At 42.4% G+C, this 14,203-nt stretch overlaps 1 protein-coding gene across 11 annotated transcripts in view; it reads left to right on the forward strand.

Annotated features, from left to right (window-relative positions):
• The window catches only part of SHLD2 (shieldin complex subunit 2), an 85,008-nt gene that overhangs the window by 42,849 nt on the left and 27,956 nt on the right, over window positions 1-14,203 (forward strand). For 10 of the 11 annotated variants that reach the window (XM_084796818.1, XM_084796810.1, XM_084796814.1 and 7 more), the window contains 3 exons: window positions 4,558-4,657; window positions 5,797-5,857; window positions 6,562-8,082. In XM_084796818.1, the coding sequence (XP_084652944.1) occupies window positions 6,567-8,082 (1,516 nt within the window). In that variant the 5' untranslated portion in view covers window positions 4,558-4,657; window positions 5,797-5,857; window positions 6,562-6,566. The remainder of the gene's footprint in view (window positions 1-4,557; window positions 4,658-5,796; window positions 5,858-6,561; window positions 8,083-14,203) is intronic. The other variant, XM_084796812.1, reaches the window with a different exon arrangement.

Consider the following 14,203-nt stretch of genomic DNA (forward strand, 5'->3'; position numbering starts at 1 on the left):
CATGTACTTGCTGGTTTCACCTAGTATCTTAATGAGCTTTAACCCTCTGAGTACAACCAAAACATAGCCTAGGCTAGGATCATTGAAACTCCTCATTTATCTGACTATTTGCATATAAGATTGCTACGATAAGTATCTTATTGCTGCCTAGCTCTTCTCCACCCCCCCCACCCCCCCACCCCCCCACCCTCCCCCCCCACCCCCCCCAGCCCCCCACCCCCGCTCACACGCTCATCATTCCTATACCTTACACGTAGTAGCAGTAGCATTTGGTATAATTCTAAAAACTAGTGTGTGTGTGTGTGTGTGTGTGTGTGTGTGTGTGTGTAGACACCTGCATGTGGAGATCAAAGGACAACTTTCGAAAGTTCATTCTTTTCTTCCATTCTGAGTTCCAGAGATTGAATTCAGGCCTTCATCAGGTTTGCTCAGTAAATACGTTTATCCCCTGAGCCACCTCACTGCCCTTGTGATAACTACTCAGTTATAAATAATCAAAAGCCATTTTCTAGCTAATTCCTAAAGAGTGGAAGTCCCACACTTGAAGTATTTGTTGAGACGAATAAATGACGGCATGGTGAAACAAATGTTATATATAAATAACCATGCGTTTTACATAATTTGGATTCATCCCAGATGTTTCTGGATCTGGGAGGTTTCTCTCAAGTATCAAAACTGATGGTGTTATCCTGTGTGTGCCACCATCTATCCCTGTGCAGAAGGGAAGGAGGTCTTTGCATTTTTACCTTTGATTCTTTTGTGATACTGTCAAATGTAGTGATGCTACAAATATGAACAGGTCTGATGTTGAAGAAGCGTTAGCTCAGCATAAACTCAGAAAGCATAGTTGGATATGTGGCCAGGGGAATGGATAGGCCTGGATGCAGTTCTATGTAGTTGTGTGGAAATAACAAGAACAGAAAGGAGAAGTCAGACCAGTGGAAGGACTGGTTGGGAAAGCGCAGTGTTCTGAAACTAAGGAACAGAGTGTCTCCCAGCTGGAGCCCTGCGAGTTCGCATTTGGCAACTCGGACTTTGCTGTTGTCTTAATAGAGATAGGAAGTGAGAGTCAGAGTTATTAGATTTCAAGATACTGAGAAGATGCTAAGTGAGGACACAGGCAGGGGATGCTTTGCATTCTTTCTGTACATCTCGGGACAGCCTGCAGCAGTGTGGCCTTTGGGTAAGCCCACTAGGACAGCTTTCCGGGCCTGTGTTGGTTTGGGGGAATGGGTATGATTCCGGACTGTAGTTCACTTTTTTCTGAATATTATTAAACTTTTTAAGTAATCATATTCCTAAGAGCATATCAAAGATACAGGTGGTAGGCAGTTCCATACTTATTGTGCTGACCTATGCGTCTCCTTTCTCTTTACTTCCTGCTTTTAACTGTGCATGATTTCTTCTCTCTCTTTGATGATCATCACTTTCTTCCCCATTATACTATAAACTCCCTAGATTCCCTTATTACTGATTTTTCCAGTGCCTAGTATGATGTCCCCGACAAGTAATTTTGATTATTAAATAAATTAATACATATCTGTCTTTTAAAACCCAAAGTAATTCTATGTTGGTCATCTCACAGAATTAAAAAGAGAAATGTTTGAGGAAAGGATTGATAAACAGTTTCAAATGGCAGTAAGGCTAGGATTGAAAACTGACCTTTGATATGTCTATTAGAATGTTCTTCATACTGAAAGGATTGTAGCAAAATTGTTGTAATAGGGGACAAATGGGCTGAAGGAAAAATGAGGACAAAGAACACATAGAACTTAGAACACATAGAACTTCTTTTTCCTTTAAAAAATTCTAGGCTAGACAGGATGCCCAGAAGTTTCTGAGTGGAGGGGTTATTGTCAGTCTTACTTTTGTGCCTTGATTTGCCATGTAGGTATTCTCTCTGCCTCTTGATAGCATTATGAAGGTTTTTGCAGCGCTATTTGGGGCCTCCTTGTGGTGAATCTAACAATGACATATAAGTTATAAAAACTTGATCCACCAGTTATTGCATATGTAGGTCATTTAGGGTTAAGTGAAGATGGGCTTTGTGGCCGTTATAGGAATGCTTAGTTCTCTGCTTTCCAATGAGCTATAACGTGACACCTACAATTGCTATGATTTCGTCCCCATAGTACTTCACTATTATAAGTTATAAGCTCTTTGAAAACTGGGCTGTATTTTAGTTCCTAATACTTTTTAAAAACACATAAAAAAAAAAGGATTCCATTCACTTTTACGTGTGTGTTTGTATGTGTATGTGTGTACGTGTACACATGTGTGTGGACAGAAGGCATGGGATTCCCAGGAGGAGCCCACGGAGGTTGAGTTAGCCTGTGAACCACCTGATACGGCTGCTGGGATCCAAACTTGGGTCCCCTTGCAGTCCTAACCACTGAGCCATCTGCAGGCCCTTAGGGGATAAGCCTTAATGGCTGCTATCATTGCTCTCACCTTTCATATAAAATATCAGCAGTAGGACTATTGTTCTATATTCTAGCAACATATTATATCCTGTCTGAAGACTATGAAAGAAATGCCTGAATGACAAAGTAAAAAAAGGACTGGCATTGTGACAATAATACATATTAATCATACATCACAAAACTAAACATAGAACTATTTAAAATAATCATGTATAATCTTGGTCCTTCATGATCTTTTTGAGGCAGAGTCTATAGCTTTGTAGCCCCAGGCTGGCCTCAAACTCGTGAGCCCTGCTGCTTTTGTCTCCAAAGTGCTGGAATTACAAGTGTGTGCTACTATACCTAGGCAGTCTTGGTCCTTTATGTGTTTCTGAATAGGCTTTTTAATATAAATGCTTTTGAACATTATAACAAATATATCTGTAACCATATCCAATTTTTAAAAATGAGACTTCATCAATATAGTTGATGCCTTATGAGTACCTTTACCACATATCCATTACTAATCTCCAAGGTCAGCTTCAATCCTTTGTCGTTTCATTCTGTGTGTTTGTGTATATGTGTAAGTACACACATGTGCGTGCATATGTGTGTGTGGAAGTCAGAAGTCAATCTTAGGTGTTTAATAAACCATTTACTTTATTAAAAAATGATTATATACATGTATATATGGTAGTGCCTGCCGTGGTGCATGTATGGAGGCCAGAGAGAAACACTTTGCAGGGTCATTACTCTCTTTCCACCTTCTCATGGTGTATTCGTATCTGTTCTGTTACTGCGGATAAAGCGCTGTGACCAAGGCAGTTCATAAAAGGAAGCGCTTACTTGGCTTATGGTTTGGGGGAAGACATGGCAGCAGGAGCTGAGGGATCACACCTCAAACTGCAAATGCCACGCAGTTAATGAACTGGAGTGGCTATAAATTCTCAAGCACTTCTTCCAGCAAGGTTTCATCTCCCCAAACAGCGCCACAGGTATTCAACTATGTGAGCCTATGGGGGACATTTCTCATTCAAACCACCACCCACGGGTTCACGAGATCACACTCAGGACTCAGGTTGCCAACCTTGCCTTTTAAGACAAAGTCTCTCCATGGGACCTGGACCTTGCTTATTATATAGACCCAGAAAGCTTCAGGGACCTGCCACCTCCACCGTCCCAGAACTGGGATTACACATGTGCCGGACCTAGTTTGTTTTTCTTTTATTTTTATTTAATGTCAACAAGTGTTTTGCCTACACGTATGGATGTGTACCATGTGCATGCATGGTGCCCACAAAGATCAGAAGAAGGCACTGGATTTTCTTGGAGCTGGTTGTGAGCTGTCATGTGGGTCCTCTGGAAGAACAACAAATGTTTTTAACTGCTGAGGCATCTCTCCAGCCCTGGGCCTGGCTTTTTACATGGGTGCTGGGGATTCAACTCAGGCCTTCAGTCAGTACCTCATGGCAGGTACCAACTCAGCCATCCCACCCCACCCCACCACACCCCCACCCCACCACACCCCCACCTCACACACAGCCCCTGGCTTTTTTATTTCCAGGCACATTTTAAAACTTGATACATGCATGCCATAAATAATATATTTTTATTGGTGTTGTTTTCTTTTTTGTTTTGTTTTATTTTTGAGACAGTGTCTCTTATATAGCTCTGGCTGTCCTGGAACTCACTACTAGGCTGGCCTCTAACTCACCTGGCTCTGCCTCCCAGGTGCTGGGACTAAAAGTTTGTGGATTATTTTTTGTTTGTTTGTTTCAAGACAGGGTTTCTCTGTATAGCTGTGGCTATCTTGAACTCACTTTGTTGACCAGGCTGGCCTCACACTCAGAGATCCTCCTGCCTCTGCCTCCCCTAGTGCTAGGATTAAAGGTGTGCGCCACTACCGTCTGGCTTGGTTTGTAGGTCCTTAATGTTAAATTTTCCATTAAAATTTATGTGTTTCTTCTAAACACATGCATCTATATTAACATTGGATCTTTTGTTTATATATTTTTGCTGCAATATAATAGTACCCCTCTCTAGGTATTCCATGTTTCCTTTGTTCTCTTTATAGGCTGTTATTTTATTTTAAATATATGCTTAGCAAGTCTACTGTCATCACTCTTGTACATGCTGTGTTTTACTGTTTTGCCAGTTATTCCTCAAAATGGAGGATCGACATGGGTTCTGGGACTACAGGCATGGACCAAGCATGGTGGAGGCTAAATAAAGTAGAAGGATCACCATGGATCACAGTGAGTTCTGGGGTAACTTGGGCTGCAGGCCAAGACCCTGTCTTAAGGTCAGTCAGCCAGACCCTGCCCCATTCATTCATTCCCTCCCTCCTTTCCTTCCTTCCTTCCTTCCTTCCTTCCTTCCTTCCTTCCTTCCTTTTTTCCCCCGTGGCACTTGAGATAAATTTCAAAGAGCTGTTCATGTTAGGCAGGTGTTCCTCCACTAATAAATATCTCTAGTTCTTTGATATTCAAACATGCACAAAGTAAGTTAACATACACACACACACACACACACACACACACACACACACACACACACTCATGCATGCACATGCACACAGAGTGTGAAAGTACAGCCATAGTAACAGGAAGCTAGGAGTTACATTGCTAAGTGTAAAAGGAATCAGCAATATAGTCACCTGAGTATGAGAGGCCATGGAGGAGATGCCAGAGATTTAGATGGAAGAGATAGAAAAGTTATTTCAAAGAGGATTATGTATGCAGGAACAGGATTGCTAGGATCTGTTTTGGGATTAATGGCAATGAATTTAAAACAAAAACACTTTTCATATAATCATGCCCCCCTGAGCCTAGTTTATAGTCAAAGTAAGTGATGATTCAGGCCAAGAGGACCTCAGGCCTAAAACCTGATCTGCCTTCTGCCCCCATACTATTGTAATAATCAATGCTTCTTAGTAATACTAGGACTAGGTCTGTTAAAGTGGGTATGAGCAACTGATCAGTTTGATTCTTTACCAAACTAATAGGATGTTTTCTCAGATTTACTTATACCAGGTGTCATAGTTAATAAAAAAAGTTTAAATTATGAGGTTCTTTTTTATATTACATATTTATCAAAATACATTTGTTTGTGTTATAGAAATGATGAAGCTGGGCATGACCCAGAACACTTGTAAACTCAGTATTTGGGAAGTGGAGGGGAATCCTTGGATGTGTATAGCAAGTTCAGGCCCAGACTAGAGTACAATAAGGCCCAGTCTCATAAAATACCCCCAATAAAGAAAAAAAAATAGAAACAATCATTTTCAATTATTGTACTAAGTCACTTGTACATTTTAAAGAATGCCTTGCTTTAAAAAAGAAGAAAAAAATGCATTCTTTGCCTTTCAGTTTAGGCCTTCTATTTTGGTTTTCAGATTGAATTTAGACCAAGCTTACTGAGAGAATCCATGGAGTGAAGAAGATGGCTACTTAAAGGTAACATAATACAATTAAATAAATGCATACCCTTTAAAACTAAATTGTTATTTAAATGGGACAGGATGTTACAGCACAAGAAATGAACTTTCTAAAAATGTACTTGTTCGATGCTTAGCCTGTTTCTCTGACTATTTTAAAATTAAAATTTAAGCTGGGTGCGGTGACACACACCTTTAATCCTGGCACTAGAGGAGGCAGGTGGATCTTGAGTTCAAGGCCAGCCTGCTCTGCAAACCAGTCCAGGACAGCCAGGGCTACACAAAGAAACCCTGTCTTGAAAAACAACAACAACAAACCTAAAACAAAACAAACAAAATGGAAATTAAATTTCATTATTACTATTTGTGTGTGTTATGTATGTGAGTGGGAGGCCCAGGCATGCCACAGTGTGTGGGCAGAGGGCAGAAGACAACTTTGAGAGTCACTCTGTCCTCCGGCCTGCTTTCAGGGGACTGAGCTCAGGTTGTCAGGCTTGCATAGTAAGCGCTTTACCCACTGAGTCACCTTGCTGGCCCTTTTCTCAGTCTTTAACGGAAGACTTTCTTGTGACTAATTTGATTTTCTTATAATTTTGAACTTATTAGTTTTATAATTAAATAGTATACCAAAATAACCAACCTGCATGTTTGTGATTAGTAGTTTGTTTTTATCAGCTCTAAGAATATATAATAAATTAATGTTGAAATTTCTATTTTTATCAGAAATCATGAGTCGAAGATCTCAAGTTCACATTTTTTGGGGTGCTCCAGTTGCTCCACTGAAAATGACGATATCACAGGGAACAACTTCCTTAATGTCCACAGCCAATACCTGGGAAAAAATCCAACTTTTTTACAAACAGCATTCTTCGTATCTAAAGGCTGAAAACCAGGAACTTAAAAATCTGGAAGACTGTCCAGTCCCAGAAGCTCTTGGTCCTCCAGACCCTCTTAGTGGTCACCTTTTATCGACTTATGTGAGTAGTTCTGCTCAGGTGGAAGGAGGCTTTGCACGTTCGGCTTTTGAAACCCAGAGGGTAAGATTCCAGGAGATTAACACGAGGGATGTGGCTAGTGTGCAAACACATGGGGATAAGGACAGAGGTCAGCCTGTACCTGGAGAAGAAAACGATCCAAAGCGTCAGGGTGAAAACGAGGACATCGCAGATGAGCAATGTAAAGATGAATCACATCCTGGGCTTGAGCACCGTCAAGCAGATGTGCCTCAGTTAGATCCTAAGTGTGCTGCTGGGCTGGACGTGCACTGTAGTGCTCAACACACTAATGTAGGGCCAGAAGCTGTGAGGACAAAGCCTGTGCCAACAGTGCGGCATGAAACGCAAAGTCAGGAGATCTTTTCCTCTGACACACACTGTGAACCAGAGTCTGAGGGAGCAGTCAGGAAAGCCTCGGACCAGAAAATATCTACTGACACCGAATTTCTCAGTATAATGACCTCCAGCCAGTGTGCTTTTCTAGCTCAAGGGAGTAGTAAAGGTCAAAACGGGATAAATGAAAGAACTGTAAACGTGGAGACAGAAGCAACAGGAAGGCAGGGCGTAAGACCAAGTGAAGATGATGTTATGACGCCCAGTGAAGATTTTACAGAAGGGCCTGAGGATGAGCAAAGCCAGGCACATTCCCTGGAGCTCTTCAGTCCTGTGTGTCCTGAATCTGAGAGCACTCACATTCACATAAGCCCTGGAAAAAGTCTTGAAGAAAACGTAAGCTCACAAGAACTTTTCAGTAATGAAGAAAACCTGCCACCAAATGAGGAACACAACACTGAGTGGTGTAGCTCGGGAGTGCTGTGTTCCCAGCGCAGTGCCTTCCACCAAAGTGCTGCTAAAAGGAGCTGGCCCCCTGAAGGCAGTTCCCATCACCCTAAAGCTCTTTCTGTAGTCCGTCAGGTGTCCAAGAAGCCAAGGACCGACTCTGACGCAGGAGAGTCAGCCAAAACAGTGCCCCAGAGGATCATGTCCAAATTTAAGGACATTAAACACATATCATTAATAAAAAACTGTGACTCTAAAAGTCAGAAGTATAACTGCTTAGTCATGGTGCTAACCCCATGCCACGTGAGGGAAATAAACGTAAAATCTGGACCAAACTCTGGTTCTAAAGTGCCATTAGCAACGATTGTCGTAACTGATCAATCAGAAATTAAGAAGAGGGTTGTTCTCTGGAGGACTGCGGCATTTTGGGCACTCACAGTGTTTCCTGGAGATATAATTGTACTTACAGGTAGAGTGGCGGCTTGTTGTGTAAAGCTGTGTTTTCTGTTTGTTGCCTTCCCAGTCTCTTCCTTTGCCACTTGTCTTCCCTGGGTGTGATGGACCCCTTATAGCACGGTGTGATGGACCCCTTATAGCACGGTGTGATGGACCCTTTATAGCACGGTGTGATGGACCCCTTATAGCACAGTGTGATGGACCCCTTATAGCACGGTGTGATGGACCCCTTATAGCACGGTGTGATGGACCCCTTATAGCATGATGTGATGGACCCCTTATAGCACAGTGTGATGGACCCCTTATAGCACTGTGTTGATCTCCTACGGCTTCCCCGGGGCTTTAGTTCCCTTCTTCGTTCTGTGCTGCCTTCCCATTCATTTCCTCCTCCAAGGAGCCTTCCCTGGTTGTTTCTTTTAAGCATCCATCGTGTGTCAGTAGGAGTCCTGCCCTGGGCTCTTTATTGTTGCCTTGTAGCTATGTTTATACATGTCCTATTGACTCTTATTTTACCAGCAGTATTATTATGAAAGAACAATATTTCTGCTACTTCACTCCAGTAGTGCTCTGCACATTAAACTCTCACCGAAGGAACAGACACAGATGTTGATGGCCTTTATTTGTTGCTTTGTGACAGAGTCTCGTAGCCCAGGCTGGCCTCGAATTGGCTGTTCTATTCAGCAGAGGATGACCTTCCATTCTTGCTCTTCCTGCCTACTTGCCAAATGTTGCAATTACAGGCGTGTGCTGCCACACTCTGCTTGATTGTGGTGTGTGTGTGTGTGTGGTGTGCTTGTGAGTTTGCAGATATATGAGTACATGTGTGTGTAGGTATATGTGTGTGTACATGCATGTGGAGGCCAGAGGTTGACATCAGGGGCTTTTCTTGCTGGCTTATACTGAGTCAGGGTCACTTGACCTCAGGGGTTGCCAGGTCTGTTAGTCTAGATAGACGCTTGATTCAGGGATCCTGTGTCTCTGCCCCTCTCATTCTGGGATTCCAGGTGGCTGCCACGTGGGCCCAGCATTTACCTGGGTGCTAGGGATCCAAACTCTATCGTCATGGGTTCATGGAAAGTGTTTCTACTCCCTGAGCCATCTCCTCAGCCCATTGACTGCACTTTTAAAACTAAAATTATATTGATCACATTTGAAATAAAGAAAAGCCTCATAGAGTTAATAAAAATACTTACAGACTGCTCCCTCGATTACTATCTATGCATATATCAATATGCTTATGTATTGAAACCTTACTTTGTGCCAGACCCTGCTAATTTAGATTCTACATGTGTATTATTGTAATTAGATGAGGAAGATGTTTATTGTCCCCATTTTTCCAAGATACAGAAAAATAAACTGCACAATGACACAAATCTAGGAAGAGATGAAGCATGATATCATTTAAACCCCAGAATCTATCTATCTGTCTGTCTGTCTGTCTATCTATCTATGTCTATATCTATATTGGTTTTTCGAGACAGGGTTTCTCTGTAGCCTTGGTTGTCTTGGACCTTGCCCTGTAGACCAGGCTGGCCTCGAACTCATAGAGATCTGCCTGCCTCTGCCTCCTAAGCGCTGGCATCAAAGGCATGTACTATCATCACCTGACTCCTATTCTTATTATATAGTTATAATCATAAAGAACATATAATTCTTAATTTTATTTTTCACCTAACAAGAAATCTAACTCTTTTGGTTTGTATGTGTGTTTTGAGGCAGGATCCTACTAGCCTACTTTGGGGCAAGTCAGCTCTGCCTCAGAATCCCTTTGCTGTGATTTATATGCGTGTTCCACCACTCTAGACTACAAACTTTTGTTACATCTTCTTAGTTAACTTAAAATCAATACAGTAGTAGCTGGGTGTGGTGGTGTATGCCTTTAATCCCAGCACTTGGGAGGCAGAGGCAGATAGATTGCTGTGAGTTCAAGGCCAGCCTGGTCCACTAAGTGAGCCCAGGACAGCTAAGGCTAACACAGAGAAACTCTGTCTCGAAAAAAACAAACAAACAAAAACAAAAACAACGCCCCCAAATTAATACAGTAGCATGGCATGGTGGTTCAGGCCTTAAGAGGCAGAGACAAGAAGCTCAGGACTTCAAGGCCAGCATCTGCTATAAAGAAGTTTAAGACCAGCTTAGCTATGTGAGACCCTGTCCCAAACAAACAAAATATAAAATAAAACCAATACACAGCAAAGCTAGGAAGAAGTTAGTTAATTTTACTAGCCTAGCTAAGAAAGGATGTGATGGAGCCAGGCACTGTTGGCCTAAGTTGAGAAAATGAAAATTGCAGTATGTTCACTACAGTACGAAATTGTTTGCAGGGAGTGCAAGACCTTTAGCTAATGTGTCCTGGTGTGTTCTCTTTATATTTTTCGCAACAGTCTTTATTGGAATGTAAACACAGGGTTATAACAAACAGCCCCATACCACTTTTTATGTGTTGCCATACTGCTGTTGGAGAGTTAGTTTATCTAACTCATATTCTGACTCAGTACTCAATTGCATGTGACATGGCTTTCCGGTTATAGAGCTATTTACGAGGTGAGAACACACTGTAAGTGCTGTTTCTGTGGTAAATAATACTGTGGTCACTTTTACTCAAGGCCATTTTACTTCAAATCATTCATTGTGTGATCTCCCAATAGGCCTCTTCTAGGTTCGTAGAAACAGGCCTGCTGCATCCCTGCTTACAAGTTGCTGACAGCAAGCGACTGCTGGAATTTACCTAGCCATTTTCAATTGTAGGACAGTTACTTATGAATGCCTTTTAAAGGTATCTTTTTTGTTATTGTTGCATTATTTCTTTTAAAAAGCATATCTAAGTCTGAGTGTGGTGGCACATGCCTTTAGTCCCAGCACTCAGGAGGCAGAGGCAGGCAGGCAGATCGCTGTGAATTAGAGGCCAGCTTGGTCTACAAAGTGAGTTCCAGGGCAGCCAAAGATACATAGTGAGACCTTGTTTCAAAATGAAATAAAACAAACAACCCCACCCCACAACAACAACAAAACAAAAAGAAATATCTAGTTTGCTTATTGTTTTCTTGTGTGTGGGGCAAATGGGAAATTTGTGAGAAAAGAAAGCTATACTTTTATATTGTCGTATCTTTTTAAGACATTTATTTATTTAATCACTTTACATCCTTGTCATAGCTCCATCCCTTCTCACTTCTCACCTCTCTTCCTCCCTCTACCTCCTCCCCTATTCCTCAGAAGAGGGGAGCCTCCCTTCCTGTCTACCCCAGCTCATCAAGTCATATCAGGACTGAGTGTGTTGTCCTCTTCCCCTGTGGGCTGGCAAGGCAGTCCTGCTAGGGGGAAGTAACTGAAAAGCTAGCAAGAGAGTCCATGTCAAAGAGAGCCCCCAGTCCCCTTACTAGAGGGCCCACATGAATCCTGAGCTGGCCCTCAGCTATACCTTTGTAGGGGACCTAGGTCCTGTCCATGCAAGGTCCTTGGTGGATGCTTCAGTCCCAGCAGGCCCCTCTGGGCCCTGGTTAGTTGGCTCTCTTGGTCTTCTTGGGAAGCTCTTGTCATCTCCAGGTTCTTTTCTCCTTCCCCCACTTTTCTGCAAGGCTCCTATACATTGTCCGATGTTTGGGCATAAGTCTTAGCATCTATTTCAAGGTGCTGCTGGGTGGAGACTTTCAGAGGACAACTCTGCTAGGCTCCTGTCTGCAAGCATAGCAGAACATCCTTAATAGTGTCAGGGGTTGGTTCTCTCCCATGAGTGGGTCTTGGGTTGGGCCAGGCGTTGGTTGGACCATTTCCCTCAATCTCTGCTCTATCTGCTCCATCTTTATCCATGCACAACTTGTAGGCAGGGTGAATTTTGAGTTGAAGTTTTTGTGGGTGGGTTGGTGTTCCCCTAGGAGACTCATCTAGTTAGAGGGGTGTCCTCTTCAGTCTCCATGGCTCCTGTTGCTAGGAGTCTCTGCTAGAGTCCTTCTCATATCCCCCGGGAGCCTACCCAGACTTAGGTCTCCGGCTTGTCACAGAGATGCCCCCATCACAGTTTCTCTTTGCTCTGCAGGCCTTTTGTCCTCCTGCCCCTGCTCTCCCCGAGTCTGATATCTCTCATGTCTCCTCTGTGTTTCCTCTCCTACTTTGTTCCCTCTCTTCAACCACTCCCTCTGTCCATTCTGTGTTCTTTTCCAAGTGAGGTTTCCGCATCCTCCCTTGGATTCTCCTTGTTACTTAACTTCTTTGAGTCTGTGCATTGTAGTATATTTATTTTGTACTATATGGCTAAAATCCACTTATAAGTGAGTACATACCATGTGTGTCTTTCTGGGTCTGGGTTACCTCACTCAGGATGATCTTTTCTGGTTCCATCCATTTGCCTGCAAATTTCACGATGCCGTTGTTTTTTAATAGCTAAGTAGTATTCCATTGTGTAAATGTACCACAGTGTGTCTTTACCCATTCTTTGGCTGTGGGACGTCTAGGTTGTTTCCAAATTCTAGCTATTATGAATAAGGCTGCTATGAACATAGTTGAGCAAATGTCCTTGTTGTATGGCAGAGTGTCTTTTGGGTGATTACCCAAAAGTGGTGTAGCTGGTTCTTGAGGTAAAGCTATTGCCAATTTTCTGAGAAAGTTCCAGATTGATTTCTTTTTTTTTCTTACAGACCCCCTAGGCAGTTAATTTTTTATTTTAATTTATTATAATTTATTCAGATTACATCCTCAATGTTATTCCCTTGCTTGTATCTTCCTGTTTCTACCCTCCCTCCCTCTTCTGCCCTATTCCCCTCCCCTAAACCTCTGACAGAAGGGGACCTCCTTCCCCACTATATGGCCACAGTATATCAGGTTTCATCTGAATAGCCTGCTTCCCCTTTCTTTGTGTGCCTCCACCAGGCCTCCCTACCAAGGGGAAATGATCAAATTAGGGCACCAGAGTTCATATCAGAAGGAGCAGATTGGTTTTCAAAGTAGTTGTACAAGTTCACACTCCCACCAGCAATGGAGGATGTTCCCTTTGCTCAGTATCTTTGCCAGCATGTGCTGTGGCTTGAGTTTTTGATCTTAGCCATTCTGAAGGGTGTAAGGTGGAATCTCAGAGTCAGTTTGATTTGCATTTCCCTGATGGCTAAGGGCATTGACCATTTCTTTAAGTGCTACTTGGCCATTTGATATTCCTCTTTTGAAAGTTCTGTTTGGTGCTGTGCTCCATTTTTTAATTGGGTTATTTTGTTTGTTGGTGTTTAATGTTTTGAGTTCTTTATATATTTTGGATATTAGCCCTTATTGTCTTATGTTTAGTGAATTATATTTCCATAGAAATTTATGAGTGACATCTAATTTTCATTGATAGCATTCAACTGTGAATTATTATATTTCTGCCTGTAATAGGTCATTTTAGCTATTGATAGAGATCTCAGAATTGAAAGATTCTGTGTAGCAGATAAGTTCTACAACATGTTCTGTGTAGAGCAAGGTAGACTTTTAGCAACAGAAGTAAGATGATAGAAATTCAAATTGTCCAAGAGTGTCTACTACTAGAGTTAAAAAGAAGGGGACCTGGGACGAACCTTGGAGAGCCCTAGAATTTAAGAATAGGTAGAAGGAAACGAGTTGAGAGCTGGGCCGTAGAAGGGAGTGGGCGAAAGAGAACTGGGGGGTGGGGGGGTTGGGGGAGTGGGGGGGGCGGGCGGAAGGTCTAGGCCACCATTTTGTCCTACCCTATCACCTAATGTCTCACTAATCCAACATAGAGTTTAAACATTTCTTGAAAATTTCTCAGTTCTTGTCTTCTGAAGAGCAGGCATTCTGAGCATCACATCATGAAAAGTCTGGGTTTTTCTTTCTGATAATTTTGGGGACTGAACCCAGGGCCTTACACATAGGAGCCACATGCTCTGTAATGACAAGTTTCGAAAGCTGTGCTAGCCTTTCCTGGCTAGGTGGTGGGGAGCCGAAGAATATTAGTGTTAAAATCATATACCATTTGTAACAAATACTTTTGCACAACAATTACATCTTACTCATGAGTTATTTGAGAATCTTATACATGTATAAGTACATTTCTGTCATATCCACCTTCATAACTTCTCTCCAACTCATCTCAGACCCCCCCACCACACACAGTTATTTTTACCTGGTGGTGTGTTAATTCCCACTAGATAAAT

The sequence above is a fragment of the Acomys minous genome (assembly GCF_964271855.1).
Source record: "Acomys minous genome assembly, chromosome: 9".
NCBI classification, from domain to species: domain Eukaryota; kingdom Metazoa; phylum Chordata; class Mammalia; order Rodentia; family Muridae; genus Acomys; species Acomys minous.